The sequence below is a fragment of the Gracilinanus agilis genome, chromosome 2, assembly GCF_016433145.1.
Source record: "Gracilinanus agilis isolate LMUSP501 chromosome 2, AgileGrace, whole genome shotgun sequence".
In the NCBI taxonomy this organism is placed as follows: domain Eukaryota; kingdom Metazoa; phylum Chordata; class Mammalia; order Didelphimorphia; family Didelphidae; genus Gracilinanus; species Gracilinanus agilis.
In genome coordinates, this window is record NC_058131.1 from 174087147 (window position 1) to 174104634 (window position 17488).

A 17488-nucleotide genomic window follows, 5' to 3' on the forward strand; every position below is an offset into this window, starting at 1 on the left:
CATTGTTATCTTGTCAATTGCATCTTTAATTAAAGCCTCATTTGGGCCACTCTAATCACTTCCACATTGTGAGCCACTGGGGCTTTAAATGTGCTTTGATGAAAATGACAGCAATTTGTATTTGGTTCCCCCTACCTGGGGGTTGTGGGGATGGTGGTGGTAGAGATAATATAAAGAGAATTTGAAAGTGTGGGAGGACTAAAGTTCACTTCAAAATAACATAGATCCTTGGTTTGAGAAGATGTAAATGTCCTTTTATCCCCCTTTGTAATTATTACATTTTTTTTGTAATGATATTATGCTTGGATAACTTGGTGAAATAATGGACTCCATTCTACTGTGGAACAGGATGGCAGATTTACAAAGGTGCATTAACCCTTCCCCACCATTAAGTTAACATTGAGTAAATTGCCTCTTCCATTACACTGAATAGCTCTGGGTGGCCAGGAAGAATTAATGTATTGTCCAAATGAGAGTAATTGATGTTCTTCCTTCTAATAGCTACAGGTCTATGTTTGATACATAGGAGGATATTTTTCTTTGAAGCCATAGAAAACTTCAGTCATAAATGGAAACCAACTTCCTACTATGGGATGGGTGGGTATAGACATGTATGGTCATTCTGATTCTACTTGTTAGGCAATGACAATGAAAAAATTGAAAATTATAGCTAAGTCTCATTTATGTAGCCTCCCCAAGAATCCAAATGCCTTGACAATATTGGACAATAGATTTGCTTGTGGCAAAAGAGATTTATACAGTCTGATCCTCTTCACTATTCAAAGTGTTTAGAGCTTCTAGGAAACTTAGACAGTCTTCTAGTTAATGTTCCTTATTTTACGGATAAGTAAACTGAGGCCTAAGAGGGAAAGTTGTTTGCCTAAGGCCAGCAAGATAGTAAGAGGAAGAGCTAGAATCTGATCTCAGCTTTTATGGCTATAACCTAGTGCTTTTTTCACTGCATTCTGATCATTGCAATTGTACTGAACTGACTGCAATCCACACAAATTGTCAAAATTAGGGGAAATCATTTTCAAAATGACACTGGTCATTTTGCATGCGGAGAACTGGCCTCGCTGTCTAGATCTAATCATCTACCCACATGGAATCTGTCATTTTGGCCCATGAGATGGATCCAATGACTTGCATAATAAGTTGGGAACTTATGCATAGGCTACCGCCCCAGGACTGTCACAAGAAAGAAAGATGGGCTTAAAGGAAAGGAGGTGGTGAGTGAACTTAAGAAAGACCAATTCTATTCTGCTTTTATTCCCTTTTTGCATTATGGAAATTCCATTCAGTGAGGATACCTTTTTGTGAATTTGCTCTGGGCAAATCAAATTGTATTCTTATTATACTTGGCACCATCTATTAATTTGGGGAGAGGAACATTGATATTGATTATGGAAAGGTAGCTTTGCAAATTTTAGAGGTTATAAAGCCTTTATGTCACTGGTTAAAATTTTTCATAATATATTTAGATATAGATATAAAAGGAAAAAAAAGTATTTTTATAGTATTTTTTTTTAATTTGTAGTTAAATTTTAAATTATTAAAATAACCCAAAAGTATTTGTGGATTTGGTCTAAGAATTACAGAAGTGTAATCTCCAGGCATATTTTTGACCACGGGGAGATGAATGTCAAATTAAAAGCAAGATAGATGTTTCTCTACTCTACCTTACTTAGATTCAGAAGTCTTTCTCCCTTGCCTTTGACCATAGATATAGCACTCTTTGCCAGTGTCCTGTTTGGCAATATCTTGTAAAATCACTTTCATTTTCAGAAATAAAAATATTTCTGGTTTCTATCACATTCCATATTAGGCCTAAATTTGTACTTAACTTTGTATCTTAGCCTTCTTCAGCTCTGCCTGTAAGAATCCCTAGCCCAAAGATCAGCACAAATGCTATCTCCTCTGTAAATCCTTTGCTGATCCATTCAGTTGCTGGGAACATCCCTGCAAAAATTATCTTGTGTTTATTTTGAATAAATCTTATATTTATCATAGAGATACGTTGTTTCTCACTTTAGAATATGAACTCCCAAATGGGAACGACATTTTTGTATTTGTTTCCTACATCTCCAATATCTAATAAAGTTTCTGGGTAATAGATATTTAATAAAAATATTTATTGAGAAATGATAGAATTTACCTTTTAATTGTGGGTCAAAGGGCAATGAGTGCTCCATGATCATAAACAGAAGATGTCTTCCAAAATGTGAAGAACTTGGTCTCATCACACTCTCCCCACACCCCATTTTATTAACCCTATTAACTAAATTTTAAGTAAATAACATTGTCTTTAAGTCTTTAAGAGGTGACATCATACTTGTTGAGGAGCTACTCTGTTTCCAATAGGTTTGAGGGTAAGGGGAGGATTGAGAGAAATTCTAACTGGAAATTCATGTCAGAAAACAGGACTGGAGGGGAGATTTAGGCAATAAAACTAGCAGTTTCCGATTGAGGTTCTTCTCTTCTCACCAGAAATTTTGGGTGTCAGAGGGATATCAATGTCATAATGTCATATTGTGTATATGTGTGTTTATATGCATGTAGACTATATATTTGGTGCATATGTATACATAGCCATATATGTACAGACATATTTATGTACATAGTTGCAAATATACATATATATGTAAAATACAAGACTGTGATTTTATAAGTCCCAGGTATGGAAACTCCTTCTACTGAGGAAACTGAACAACTATTCTCTAATTTATTTGATCGCTGATGAGTTAAATGACTTGTCCAGAGTGGCATCATATATTAGAAATAGAACTTGAACCCCAATCTTCCTAACAAGGAATCTTATGGTCTTTCCACTATATCTCACTCTTCTTTTTTCTTTTTTAATGTAAATTTATTTATTTTCAAATTAAAATTCCCAGTTAACTCCCTCCCTTCCCTCTCCCCATTAGAGAAGGCATCATTTGCCAAAAGGATATATATATATGTGTGTATATATATAATTTGCCAAAAGTATATATATATATGCATATAAATTAAAACTATGTCATATATATATACATATGTATATATAAAACTGTCTTACTTATTTCTATTTATCAGTTCTTTCTCTGGAAGTGGACATACACAAATAATTCTTCAAAGAATACTTCTGTTGCTGTATATAATGTTTTCTTGCTTCTGCTTGTTTCACTATCCATAATTTAAGTTAGGTCTTTCCACGTTTTTTTTTCTTTCATTCATTCATTTATTTATTCATTTTATAAAATTTTCCCATGGTTACATGATTCATGTTCTTTCTCCCCCCCCCCCCCCACACTCATTCCTCTTTTAAGGTTTACAAAGCACTTTCTTCCCACTAGCAAAATAAGGTAGAAAGTGCAGGTACTAGTGTCCCTATTTTACAGATAAAGAAACTGAAGGTCAAAGAATTAAAGAGACTTGCCCAAAGTCACCTAATGAGTAAAGGCCTGACCTTTTTATTCCATGTCTTTTCAATTACAAATCAAAGGGACTAGGGAGGTAATGGCAAAAAAACAAACAAACAAACAAAACCTGTTGTCTTTAGCTTGACTGTGTCTGGATGGCCATTAGGTGGCTTGGGGACTTTTCTCAGGCATGCTGTGGGGTTGGATTTGGAATACTTGCATCAGTATTTCTTAGAAAAAATAGAAACTGAATCATCCAGCTCTAAACAATGGGACAGGACACACTCATAGTTTGGGAAGGAACAGGAACAGGAAGGGATCCTACCTCTTGGTGCATTATATGGCTGGCTAAAGGGTTTACAAATTGCCTCAAACTTCTCCTTTGCTACACACAGTACTTTTTCTTTTATGATCAAAGTGAATCTGTGCTGCTTCCTACCTTCTTAAAGTCAATTGGTTTTTTTAGGAGTCTAGGTTGAGGGAATATGAGAAAAATTCCATTTTTGTGGAAAGATGCAAAGCAGTAATACAACAGAACTGCACTCATTAAATTTCACTATTAAAAAGATGATTTTTTTTCATGGAGTTTCTTTTGTTTTACTATTTGTCTGTCCATTACCTAACTGGACACTGTCTTCTCTCCTCTCTCCTCCATTCTCCCTCTTTACCTCCCACTCTCTTTGCTTTGGGTTGCATTCTATCCTATGCTTCTTGCTTTAAATCAGCACCACTACCTAAATCTAACAAGCAGATTCAATGTCTTAGAGAATCAAGGGCTTTGCTTTTCTACAAAGGATATTTTTCTTATACTATAGAACTTAAAGCTATAAGACATCTTAGAGATCATAAAGAGCAATCCTTTTCTTTTTGGTATATATGGATAACAAAAATAAACCCCTACTTCCTTGCCTCCCCCCAAATCCCCATTTCAGCTCCTATCCTACCAAGAAATAAAAGAGGGAGAAGGGTCAAGATCCCAAATGGGAGGGAGCTGAACTGAATATACATGTATTTATGGAAGCCTTTTCAATAAGACTGTTTTCAACACTACAGATTCCAGCCCAAGAATTTGGGCAGAAATATCCATACAGCAGTGTAATTGGAAAAAGAAATGAATGTTTGTCTTCGGTTTCATGTTATTGCTTCTCAGAAGAAAGCTCCTTACAATAATTTTCTGGTCCAGTTCACTACACTCCCCGAATACAGTTGGAAGGAAAGGATGGAGAGCAGGACTAGGGAAAGCACACAATATGAATTTCACTAACTTATCTTACTGAATCTACATAGAATCTCTGTTATAGAAGTCAGTTTTTTTTTTACCCTTAATACCTTCCTTGGTTTTATCTTAATTTTCATCAAAACCCTGTCATGGCAATAGGGATAGAATATGTAAATTTTTGCAAATGTGCCTGGGGAGACAGAGCCAGAGAGTACTAAAACCCTTCAAATCAAATTTTGGAAATATTTTAAAGACTAGCATTTTGCAACTGGCTTCCTAGGATTAGAAACTCTTCCCCACTTCTCTCCTCCCTTCCAGAGGGATTCCTTTGCAAAGAGGCACAGTCTGACATTTAGCTGGCCACCTAATGATTGCTATCCAGGAAGAGCCCATGAGTGTCTAAGCAGAAGATTCTTTCAGCAATAATGATTTCATATCATTGTCTTCCCTCAGGGCTGAGGCCTCTGGAGTTCCCATTCCTGTCATGTCATTAAGCCTCATATTCACTGTGAAAGTAGGAAACCAACTGTTCTATCAGTCCTCTATGACAAGACCAAGGAGCAAGCTGAGGAAGGAAGCCAGAATAGTATGAGCTAATAGTCCACCCCATCTGCAGCCTAGAAGACCATAAATAGGGAGTAAGGCTAGAGGTTTGTTTAAAAAAAGGAAACCTTTTATCGTATGCTACCAAGGTGTCCTTGAAAGGCTCCTGAGTTGAAAAGAGATTAGACGTGCTCTGCTTGGTCACAGAGGGCCGAACTAGGAGTAACTAGGGTTTGTTTAATATAAGGCAAAACTTCCTAACAATTCCATCTACCCCAAAGCAGAATGGGGCATCTTTAGAAGTAGTTGGTTTTGTATTATTGAAGGTTTCAATGAATGGATGTATGATCACTTAGCAAGTATTTGGGGAAGGACATTCTCAGTCATACAAAGGCTGACCAAATGACCTCTGTGGTTCTTCCATCACTTAGATTCTGTGATTTTTGCATGATCACCATCCATGTCTCTTTCAAGATGACCACTGACTGTATATTCTGGAGGAGGAAAATGATGAAGTAAAGTGGAGTGATTGCTCACAGAATAATATTTCTTAGTATTCAAGTAACTGTTGCTGCAGTTTGGCAATATACTTGGGTTTGCATGAAGATAAGTAATGTAGAGTCCAGGGTAGTAATTAGTAATGTCTAGGAATGAGGGAGGGGAGTTCTTGGGCTGGTTAATTACCTTTGAACTCTGCTTTATATACTAAGTGAACCACAGGCTCATGGAATCCAAGAATTGTAAAAGACTCCAATTCTAAGCCTTACTAGAATCCTCTCTACACCATCAGAAACTAGTAATCACATTTGCCAGAAGACTTTCACTGAGGAAAAGCCTACTTATTACCTCTTGTGGCAGTGTATTCTGCTTTGGAGTAGCACTAATTGTTAATAAGGTTTTTTTGTTGATATTGTTTTCCCTTACATTTAGCTGAAATATGATTCTCTGAAATTTCTATCACTTCTCTTTGCTCTATTTCTCTATTGATTACTTTCTAGTAGAAAAACCATACATCAACCATAACCCCAAAATGAATCATCTTCATTCTTAAGTTTTGGAAAAATATCATTCCTGATTCTTAATATCATGAAGATAGTTGAGGTCCTTACCATGCTAAAATTCCTAGAAATAGATGTTCAATAACACAATCTCCTTTTGTTAGCCTTGGTCATCAATCATTATCAACAAACTTTTAATAATCACAGTGTTCAGAGTACTGTGCTAGATACCGAGTGACAAATATTTAAGATATAGACCCTAGCCTCAAGGACTCTGCCAATTGGTACTGATAGAATATGCTGGTGAGACTCCCTATTGATTTCTGTAAAGGAGTAAAAAAAACTGATAAAATTTCAATGCTAGAAGGATGTTATTCCAAATCACAATCCCCAACAATTCCTCTCCCCCAACTCAATGTACTTACCTATTGGTAGCTCAGCTTTTGTTTTTCCCCAAATCTTGTTATGGGGACCCCATTCACTGCCTTCTGAGCTCATTCTACTTTTGTCTAATTCAAATTGTTGGAAAGTTGTTTATTTTTCCTGGTCTCAAGATTATGTCTCTGGATTCTAGTTCTATCTTCTGGGGTCAAATAGAACAAATCTAATCCTCTTCCAAGTCATAGACCCTTCTAATACTATAAGACAAATGTCATATCTTTCTGCCACCCAACTCTTCTCTTCTCCAGAATAAATACTTCATTATCTTGATTTCTCTCCCTGAACATTTTACAGATTATGATTAGGTAGTTACCTAATGTATTACCTACTTAGAAAGTATCATGAAGAACTAAGATCTAAGATGTTATTTAAAAGGGAACCAAAAAATCACCAAGTCCTTAGTTTTGTAAATGATTAGGCTACGAAGTCTGTATAGAAATAGAGTTCTACTCTTGTTATGTTCATTTATCTGATTTACTGGATGTAATCATCAACAAGAGATCACTGTTCCAAATCATATCTGACTGACTTGCCTCTACAATATCCCTGATAAGTGGTCAGTCAGTCTCCACTTGGAGACATCCTGTGAGTCAACCAAAGTTCAAAATGAGAGTAGAACCTGTTATAATTAAAAGTCATTTTCTCTTAATTCCTTTTTTCCAGCACGCCAAAAAACAAATAGTTCATATCACCCAGTGGGCACTAAGAAAGTTCCTGATTGCCATTTGGGGGTAGTCTAACATTGCCCCCACATGTCCCTCAAGGACCATGGTAGATGCCCCTTCATTAGGACTAAGCTGTAGTTTTCAGAAAATTGTAGGCACCTCTTCTTCCTTTAATGTTTCCTCTCCTTTTAATCTCTCAGGATTAAAATAAGTAAACTACATGTAAAATCACGAAACTCCAAAGCTCTCTATTAATATAGGCTATTTCATAACATAGGGTTATAATTAGCCAAGGGACTAGACTTCAGGAGGAAGACAGGGGGATATCCATCACTGTGGCTGTGGAAGTTTGAGAATACACAGGGAAGGAAATGTTGAAGAGGGGAAGAAGAGTTCTTCCAAAAAAAAAACAAAAAAACTACCACGAATTGCAAGGAACAGAGTGTTCTCTTACAGGCCTACCAAGAATACACGTAGGATACTCTGAGAAATTCATGTTAAATTCAGTCACATTAGAGGCCTCACTTAAAAAAAATAATTGAAGTCATGCCATCTGAGGGTGTTTAAATATAGGGGACTATTTTAGTCATTTGATTCACACGGAACCACCAAGTCTCTAGGAATCTGGTTCAGGGCTTGGCTCATTTATACCCACTATATGACTGTCCTACATCACTGGAGAAATAATTTCTGAAAAGGGCAATAGAAGTAAACCTGGAAAATGCATCCTAAAAAGATGAGTGGAATATGCACTCATTTAATTACAGCATAAGAATGTTGTTTGTAGGATCCCTGTGTATCTTTTCAATGTCCTGGAGACTGAGGGCGCAGTCAATTTAATTCTCATTCCTACTGAGGGGGGGAGGAGGGGCAGTGTTGGGGAGCAGTGGATTCTTGCAGCCCTAAGGCAAAGATGAGAGAAATAGATCATTGCTCTTCTCTGCTCAGCAGAATTTAAAGAAAATGGGTCTTATTTGAACACCAGCTCAGAATGATAGAACTTGCAGCTCAGTATGAAAATGGGTTTCCAAGTGACATCATAAAGCATAGATGACACTGAGCTGCTATGTAAATGGCCTTTTCTTTTTCTCAGCACCATGTGCTTAGTCATAGGATATCACATAGAAGACCTCAAATCTCAACAACTTCCCTGACAGGGGCAGGAGAAAAGAAAATGGGATCCAGCCTTCAGCAAAGTGGCACAGTGGCATTTGCAGGACTTACTCATTTGTCTGTGGTTTGGAAATGCTCAGAAGAGACTGCAGATTCGCTTAGGAAACTAAATGGCATTTTCCCCAGGGACTGGCCTTTCTTTAGTAGCTAGAGAGCACATCTAGGAAGCTTTCAGGAAACTGAAGAAGGATGCATGTCCTGTGCAACTTAATTTTACTTTCTTGATGTAATAGATGGAGAAAGGCATAGTTCACACATCTAACTTCCAGGACAAGCAACTCCCTTTGCCTGTGCATCTCAGAATGAGCAGTAATGAAACTGCTTGTTCAATAAGTGAGTTCCAGCCTCTGCCAGGGCTGGAGAAAGGTGAATGAGCATATAGCCTTTTAAGCAAGGGTGCAGAGAGCTGAGGGTTTTCTATAAGGTGGCAGCAGGAGGCCAAATACAGGATACTTTGAATGCACCTGCTTCTGGTGAATCCTTTCATTTTAAAATCTCAGGCTATTTTCCATCCTTTTCTTTCTGAATCATCTTTTACAGGATCCTGTTGGGGTGCGGCCAATGGATTATTAAAAGATGGCTAACATGACCCAGCTTAAGGATTTGGCTTGTTGAAGGAGAGAGGAATTGAGGTGAGCTTTCATTATAAGGAAGGGGATGACTTAGCAAATGGGAAGTATGTTGATATATTATATGACAGGGTAGAGAGCTGTGTGTGATGGTATTGAAAGGAGGAAGCTAAATGCAGGCTCTTTGGATTGGAGGAAAGGGAGAGGGCTTGGTAATGGATAGATTCAAGGCAAGGTGGTACAGGTGAAATTTAATGAGGAGCGAATCTCAGGATTCTGCCTTACTCTTGGTTCTCAATGAGATGCGCAAACAAACAATTGCAAGATGATGTGTCTGGAAGCATAAACATAATTGACTATGATTGTATTCTCACATAGGCATATTTTTGATGTAAAATAACCATGACAATGAATGTGAGGTGATTCCCACCCAGGGAATTCCTATTTTCAAGTCTGGTAAACTGACTTATCTGAAATTTTGAGCAAACCCTTCAAACCTCTCTGAGCCTCAGTTTCTCCCATCTGTCAAATGGAGATTATAAGACACCACCACCTTTTTCAGGCGCCCGAGTGAAGAATCTAGCTCTGCTGACCTAAGGAAATAACATGAGAGCCCAACTTAGTATATAGCATACCGATAAAAACCATAACAGCCTCAGCAACAACTGACTGGGAGGGCCTTTCTCTCAATCCCTCACAATCCCTGTCGTGCAGAAAGTTAAAACCATTGGGAACCAACAAATTCTTTTATGGGCACAGCTATCAAAATCTGTTAAAACCATCTGTTTCTCTGGCTGTTTTTCCTTCAAGTGTTTTTCCTTCATGGGCTCTTTCCTAACAATAATAAAAAAACAGTCTATTCTAAAATAACCAAGATGCTATGACTAAGAATGCCAGAGGTACATATCCAGTTTATGAGAGAAATTGCTTTATAAAGAGGAATTTGGTTCATCTTGTGTAGAGAAAAAGGCAAAGTCTCCACAAATATTATAGTTGCAGAAAGAAAATAACCCACCCCTTCATTAAAATGGCATTGGACAAGATTTGTATTTGTTCTCTTAATTGCTGCTGGAATTTACCACAACTGAAAGCTTAAAGCTTGGAACTGAATTTATCTACTTAGCAAAAGATGCTGGAGGAGGGTTTCTTTCAGCCTATAGTAAAATCTCTTTCTGACCTTGAAGGGTGGCAGAGGTTAATCATTTTATGTATTTCTATAGTACCTATCATTTCAGTGTTTCCACTTGTCTTTGACTTTCTTTGGTTTTAGAGGAGAAATGAGAAACTTTAACTCTCTCCATTTCTGTGTTTTAGTCACTCTATCTCTGTTTCTTTTTCTGTCTCTGTGTTTGTGCCCCTTTCTGTTTGTCTCTGTTGCTCTCTGTCTCTATATGTCTTTTTTTGTTTCTCTATCACTGTCTGTTTCTATTATTATCTCTATTGCTTTCTCTTTGTATCTGCCTGTATCTGTTTGTCTCTCTGTCTGCTCTTTTGAGAGAAAGATATGAAGTAGTCATGTTTAATCTTAATCATCTTCTTGAAATAATGTCTTATCAATACATAGTTCCACCTGAGTATGTTGCCCTTCAGACAATGGTGATCTTGATCCATAGCTCATACATGGAAAGCTCTGTGTACCTGCATTCTCCTTGGATATTCCACAGCCTGCAGAGTTTGTTCTTCCTTTCACAATAAGCAGAACCATCATAAATACCCCCATCTACAGCTGCCCCCTCTGTCCCATTCTTTAAATCATTTCAGATTCCCTAGCAGAGAATATCCACTACCTGTTGGATATATCATTGCCATGACATCTTATTTATCTCTCACCTGGCTTCACCTTGGTTGATGGACATATAAATTTCCCAAGAATTATCTTCAGGGATAGCTCCATGCGGTATGAGTAAACTCACCCCTAAAACAGAACAAGGTCAAAGGTTATTTTCCGATCTCTCAATTATGCCAAAGTTTGTTGACATGTTGCTGGTGTTTAATTAAAAAAAGCTTAATTTTCTATCATATCTTAGAACTTTGTAAATGTACACAGAGGTCTATACTACCAGAAGAAATTATTAAATAGGGTCACAAAGAAAGGGAAAAGCTTTAAAAAAAGGAATTTTAAAAAAAAAGTAGTTTTATTGGATCTTTTTAAAAGGACTTTTTCAAAGTCATTAGACCAGTGACTTCAAACTCAAATAGAAACAGGGCAACTAAAGTGCAAAGGATTACTGTTGGCTGTTTCTTGACTTAGAAAACTGCATACTATTATCAATGCTCTTTTTTATTTTTACTTATTATGTTAAATATTTCCAATTCCATTTTAATCTTGTTCCCTCTGCACTCCATAGTGCTGTGGGCCATAGTGATGCCCACTGGCTATTTGATAAGCCTGCACTAGCCCATGTACCACAGAACATACCAAGGCAAGGAATGAACTAGTTCCTTCACCTTCTTGAATATTGCTTAAGAATTATGTCTATTAAATGATCCATGTCAATTCAGTCCTCGAATTTCTGAGCTAAAATAGGCAAGAATTGATCTATAACAAAACTATTAAAACTTACTAAAACTGTGCTAAAAGAGTAAGTTAATTTAAGAAAGTACAAGGATGAAGGTACAAATAAGAAGCACTTTGTATATTCAATGGAAGCCTAATGTCTAACAATTTGGAAAAAGAAAAGCATCATACAAGTTTGTTGTCTATTACTTGTAACCATTGCTTGGGCATCTATTTAGCACCAAGAGTTTCTCATTAAAGTCATATGGCTATGAAATCTAGAACTAATATGAAAAAAATAACCTTAAGGTGAATAGATAAAAGTAGATTGGGCAGAATGATCACTTGCCTATAAGCAGAAAAGACATGATTGGGAATGTTTATAACTACAAAACAACACAAGCCTTGAAGTGAGAAGGAAGGAAATAAAAATGGATGAATCAAGTGGTATATTGACAATCACGTAATACTAATGGACAAGATAAAACCTTCAATAGACTGGGTAGATCTCCTCTGGTTGTTGTACATGAAGACACAGCCAAAAAATGCACAAAACAAGAAGGCGTGGCAGGATGAAGGGAAGTCATCAGCATCCAAAAGGAAATATAACATAAACAAACAAAAAATACTCATACATGGCTCCTACAAAGTATCATTTAGTAATCATGCATTTCTCCAAAAATTTATGTCTAACCTCATACATACATGGAATTTTTCCAAAAAAAAATGAATGTAGAGAGCTTTTCTTGGATTTGCCAATATAAACTAGTATAGTCAAATATTATAGCCATTACTTATGTACTTATTAACATTTTGAATGCTCCCTAATTTTATTGGAGAACTCAATGCAAACTTTTAGCCTCAGCCAATAAAGTAGTTAAAGTACTTATTTCTAATTTAATATTCAGTTCAATGGCAGGTGGAAAACTCCAGGAACCTCATCATGGCAAAATAATATAAAGCCAGGATAAGCTATACAAGGACCCAATCCAATTCCCACATTATGTGGTGTTTCAGTTTTCTTCCTTTCTTGTCTTACATATTCTAAAGTAAATCTTTTACCCTGGCCAAGAAATAAAAATCTGGGAAGGGCAGTGAATTTCTTTAATGCACTCTTTTGTTTAAAAGAAGAAATGAACTAGATATACATAAAAACAACTTTACAAAATAAAACCTTGGGTGTCTTCCTTTCCCTCTTGAATAATGTAGCTCTTACCTCTCATTCCATTAGAAGCAAGGCAACAGCACAAAAAAGCTTTCAGGTTGATTATAATTTAAATCCAGAGATGGCAGCCTTTGCTGATACACTCCTATTGGCCTGTTAGCCACTGTATAGTCATGCAATCTGAGATTCATTGCAAAACAAGTTATTTGTGATTCATATTTATGAGTATTATTCAGTAACATGCTAGTTATCATCAGTACCTTTCACTGGCACTAAGAATGAGGCACATTTAAATCTTGCTTACATTTTCCTAGCAAAGAAATCCATTTATAAACCAGACCTTAATGTCAACAGTGGCAAGAACTATAATTGCCGTAGTTAGGTGCCTCATTTTGACTTCTTCTCTGTCCTACTTTTCTTTAAGTGCAGTTGTCATATTAAAACGGCCTCCAATCAAGTTATATCACCTGTTGTTATATAGAATGGAAAATACTTAAGCGAGACATGTCCATACTACTCACTTGCTCTCCTCCATTTAGGTTGACCTAGAATTCTCTATGTAATATAACCCTTAGATTTGATTTATACACTTCAATTCTTCCTGACAACAGGGCAGTTCCGTCTATTGCCATTTGGAAAAGATACCTCTGTTATCTATGGATGATTGGCTTATTATGTCCCTTATTGGATACTGAGAGTTGGCATTCTTCATCGAAAAGGTTAGTTCTGTAACCTGTTTCCTATTTTAGGCCACAGGAAATTCCAAGCAGATTCTCAGAGCAAAAAGAAATTATGAACATGCCAACATTTACATGAGGAAGAGCTGTATGCAGAAAGGGCCTGACCTCTTATTTCATTGAATTAGATACTGCAATTTTGTAATCTATTTTAAATTTGTTTTTCAGACCTACCTAGAGACATGATGAGAAAGGCATTGCCAATGAAGACTCCTCTTCATAGCAAAATGTCTCAAATGCAGGGAAAACAAAACAAAGCATGGTATACCCCATAGGGCCCTCTAGACCAGACTTCTCATAATTGATGAGGTTATCTCTTCTTGAATAGCAAAATGAAACTTTTACAAAGTATACACACTTCAAAATTCCCATCTTAAGACTGAAGTGTCATTTGTATTCATTCTAAAATTCTGTCTGAATTAATAGATCCTAAAGGGAATTTTGAGTATTTCAGATTTATCTCAATCAACACTTTTACAATTGAGAGTCAACACAAAGTAGTTGTGAGCCTGGACTTGTATCCTGTGATCAAAACCACTTCAAAATTTAGTAGTTGTACAGCCTTTGGGAAGTTTCTTGCTAGGCTTTTCTTAAATCATCCTCATTATTTGTGGTAGTGATTATAATAGAATATTACTGTACAATAAAAAATAATGAGGATGATTTAAGAAAAGCCTGGCAAGACTTGCATAAACTGATGCAAAGTGAAATGAGCAGAACCAGAAGAACATTATACAGAAGTAATAATATTATGTGAGGAATATTGATGAATGACTTGGCTATTCTTAGCAATACAATTATCCAAGACAATCCTCAAGGACACATGATGAAAAACACCATCTGCCTCCAGAGAAAGAACTGATAAAGTCTGAATGCAGACTGAGATATACTATATTTCTTTTATTCCCTCACTTTTGTTTTTTTTTTATTCTCCTTTGTATAATGGCTAATATTGAAAGATATTTTACACTATTACACATGTAGAATCTGAAAAAAAACAAATACTCACACTTGGTCCTGTATTAAAATAAGGGTTATAATTTTTGTGCTATCTCAGGGCTATTGTGAAGAAAATTCTAAATAAATGTGAGTTATAATTATTTTCTTTCAGCTTCCATATCTAGTCCACTACAGGTACAAGTTTCTCATAGTGTTGAATGACGTCTATGCAATATGGCTTTTAGAAAGAGAAAAGGGATATTCTACAAAATTTGTTCGTTTTCTTAAGGCACCAGTTGATAACTTAATGCTTAAGTCTCCCTAAAGAAGTTTCCTTAATTGGTGTCATTCCACCAAAATCTGATAAAGGAAGTATACTTTCTCTATAAACAAATGGACATATTCTCCCTCTCCCCAAAATGTATAAGAACTAAGATTTAAATATCTATTTTGAGTTTACAAAGTACATGATTTAGCTCTCATTATATAATACCATCAAAGAATATTTGCTAAGTGGCCATTATGAATGACAACTTACACGAAGAACTTGATTATCTTAACTTTAATCCTCCTGTGATTCATGATTTAAGTGTTGGTATTCTGTCCACTGACATTGATCATTTTCCTTCTTCAGCTATGGATTATTATGTCCAAATGGTAGCCAGCCTTCTCAGCTTAAGCTTCTTTCTGTCTTTAGCTAAACTGGTCCTCAGAAGGCAGAAATACAGTTTGCAATGGACCTCATACTCAAAGCCTTTCCAGTTTCATAGGACCTCTGTGGGTTTTATGATCAATTGGCATGGCCTTCAAAGACCCAGAATAGTCTCTATGGTACTCCAAGGTCCAAGAGGAGGACTTCAAATGAAGAATATTCAGAAGGCCTTTGATTTTTAAGGAATAACAATAACCACAAGATTAGCATTTCCTTCATTCATAATTTTGCATAGCAAATGCTTTCCAAAGTATGAGAGGCTATTCTGCCTTTTAAGACAAAGTTTGGGAATAGGAATGAGAACATCCCATTTGTGTATTGAATTGCATCACCTCCTTTCTCCATTTTTAGCACTTCAGAAAATATTTCAGTATCAGTGTGACACAGTGGCTAGAACACTGGACATAATGTCATGAAAATATAGTTTGAACACCACCTATATGACTACAAAAAGTCATTTATTCTCTCTGACCCTCCATTTTCATATTGTAAAACTTAGGGTTATAATAACTATGGTACCTATTTCATAGGGTGCCATGAAATTAAATCAGAAAATATATGACAAAATGTATTAATGTATTATTGTACTGCATGATGTATTAGTATATTGTAAATATGTTGCAAACTATAAAGTATTTTATAAATATCAATTATTTTCATTTCTGCCTTCTAACTACTGTCCTTTAAGTTTCCCTTCTCATTGACCAAATTATTATTGCTTAGCCATATTCTTACAAATGTTTGAGTGTCCAAGTATTTTGTCAGATACTTTGAAAAAATTCCTTACATTTAGTGAAACTGTTTTGAAATCAAATCCTTGTCTTAAGCAACTGTCTGAGAAAAGATCACTGGACTTCAAAGGTGTCCAATTAGCTTGTCAGGTGGCAATAGGTCAGTCCTTTTACAGATTTTATTTCACAAGATAAAATGCCTGATGTCCAAAAAAAAAAAAAAAACCAGGATTGTTTTACATTAGTTTTGAGAAATTTACCATAGGAAGGTAGGCCTTTATCTGATGCTAACTTGGTGCTTAATAACATTTTCAGTTTGAGCAAAGTCCAGGTAAGTGAGCAATCATTCAGTGGCCATTTTTATTTTCTGAGCCAAAGAATCAAGAGGCCTAACTCCCTCTTGACTGTCCACATGGGTTTTGGACTTCTAAGGTGCGGATTAAGCCATTAAAACAAGATCTTTATGGTACTGATTTCACTTCAGAAATCTCAAAATGTCTAAACTATTAAAAAGTCTATCCTTCAAATAAAACAAACAAATGGACAACAACAACAAAATCCATCGAACGTAAAACAAATTATTCTGATAAAGATAGCCCTAGAAATGAAGTCTCTATCCTATATAGTTTCATAGTGTATCCCTATCCATAATGATTATGATATGATATCACAAGACGCTTTTGGGTTTCTGACTATGAGATTCTAAATGTTGTGTTACTAAGTCATCTAGAAGGGTGTTACCCTTAATTATAATCTTTTAGTTATCTATTAGAAGCAGTTAGATGGTACATTAAATAGATCTCTGGGCCCAGAGTCAGGAAGACAAATTCAAATATGGCCTCAGACACTTACCAGCTATGTGACCTGAACAAGGCATTAACATGACTGTCTCAGTTTCCCTGATTGTAAAAAGGGCATAATAACAGCACCTACTTCCTAGAGTTGTAAGAATCAAATGAGATAATATTTATAAAGGTATTTACAGTTTCTGACACAAAGGAGATTCTATATAAATTCTTGTTTCCTTCCTATTTTTCCATGTTTTAATATTAGAAAAAGATACTCTTTGTACTTGCTTTGAAGTACCTGAGGAATAAAACCTAATGGTGTTTAAATTCAAAGGACCATTTCCATTACTCAGCTTCGATTGTTAATGTATTTATCAGTTTTCTTCCCCATATTTGTATTCAAGCACTAAGGAAAGACACCTAAGTGTTTAAAATGGCCATGTGTTGGGTATGTTACATATAGTGGTGATTGCTTTAGTCTACAGATTCTGTTATTTTGTGATTTTTCTTTGATTCTGAGATATGAAGAACTATAACTCTAACCTTGGTTCTGCTACTTACCTTTTGTGTAATTCAAATGGATTCTTTGTGAGTGTTTCTGCAGCTTTGTCAAGGGGATAATAATGGCCTCAATAATAGTAATAACTGCTATTTACATAGTGGTTTAAGGAACAAAAGGTATTTTAAATTATCTCATTTGAGCCTCATCACAGCTCCTTAGGTAGGTTCAGGAAGTATTCAAATTTTATAGATGAAGAAATTTAGATCTATAGAGATTAACTGACTTACTATGGCCACATAGCATTAAGTATTTTAGAAAGGTTTGAGACTCAAGTCTTCCTGATTACATGTCCAGCATTTGCTTGACTGGCCACATTATCTGAGAAAACCAATTTAAGGCCATGCTATT

At 35.9% G+C, this 17488-nt stretch overlaps 1 protein-coding gene across 1 annotated transcript in view; it reads right to left on the reverse strand.

Moving 5' to 3' along the window:
* The window catches only part of UNC5D (unc-5 netrin receptor D), a 376103-nt gene that overhangs the window by 83080 nt on the left and 275535 nt on the right, over positions 1–17488 (reverse strand). The window contains exon 11 of the mRNA XM_044659544.1: positions 10840–10924. Coding sequence (XP_044515479.1) covers positions 10840–10924 — 85 coding nt within the window. The remainder of the gene's footprint in view (positions 1–10839; positions 10925–17488) is intronic.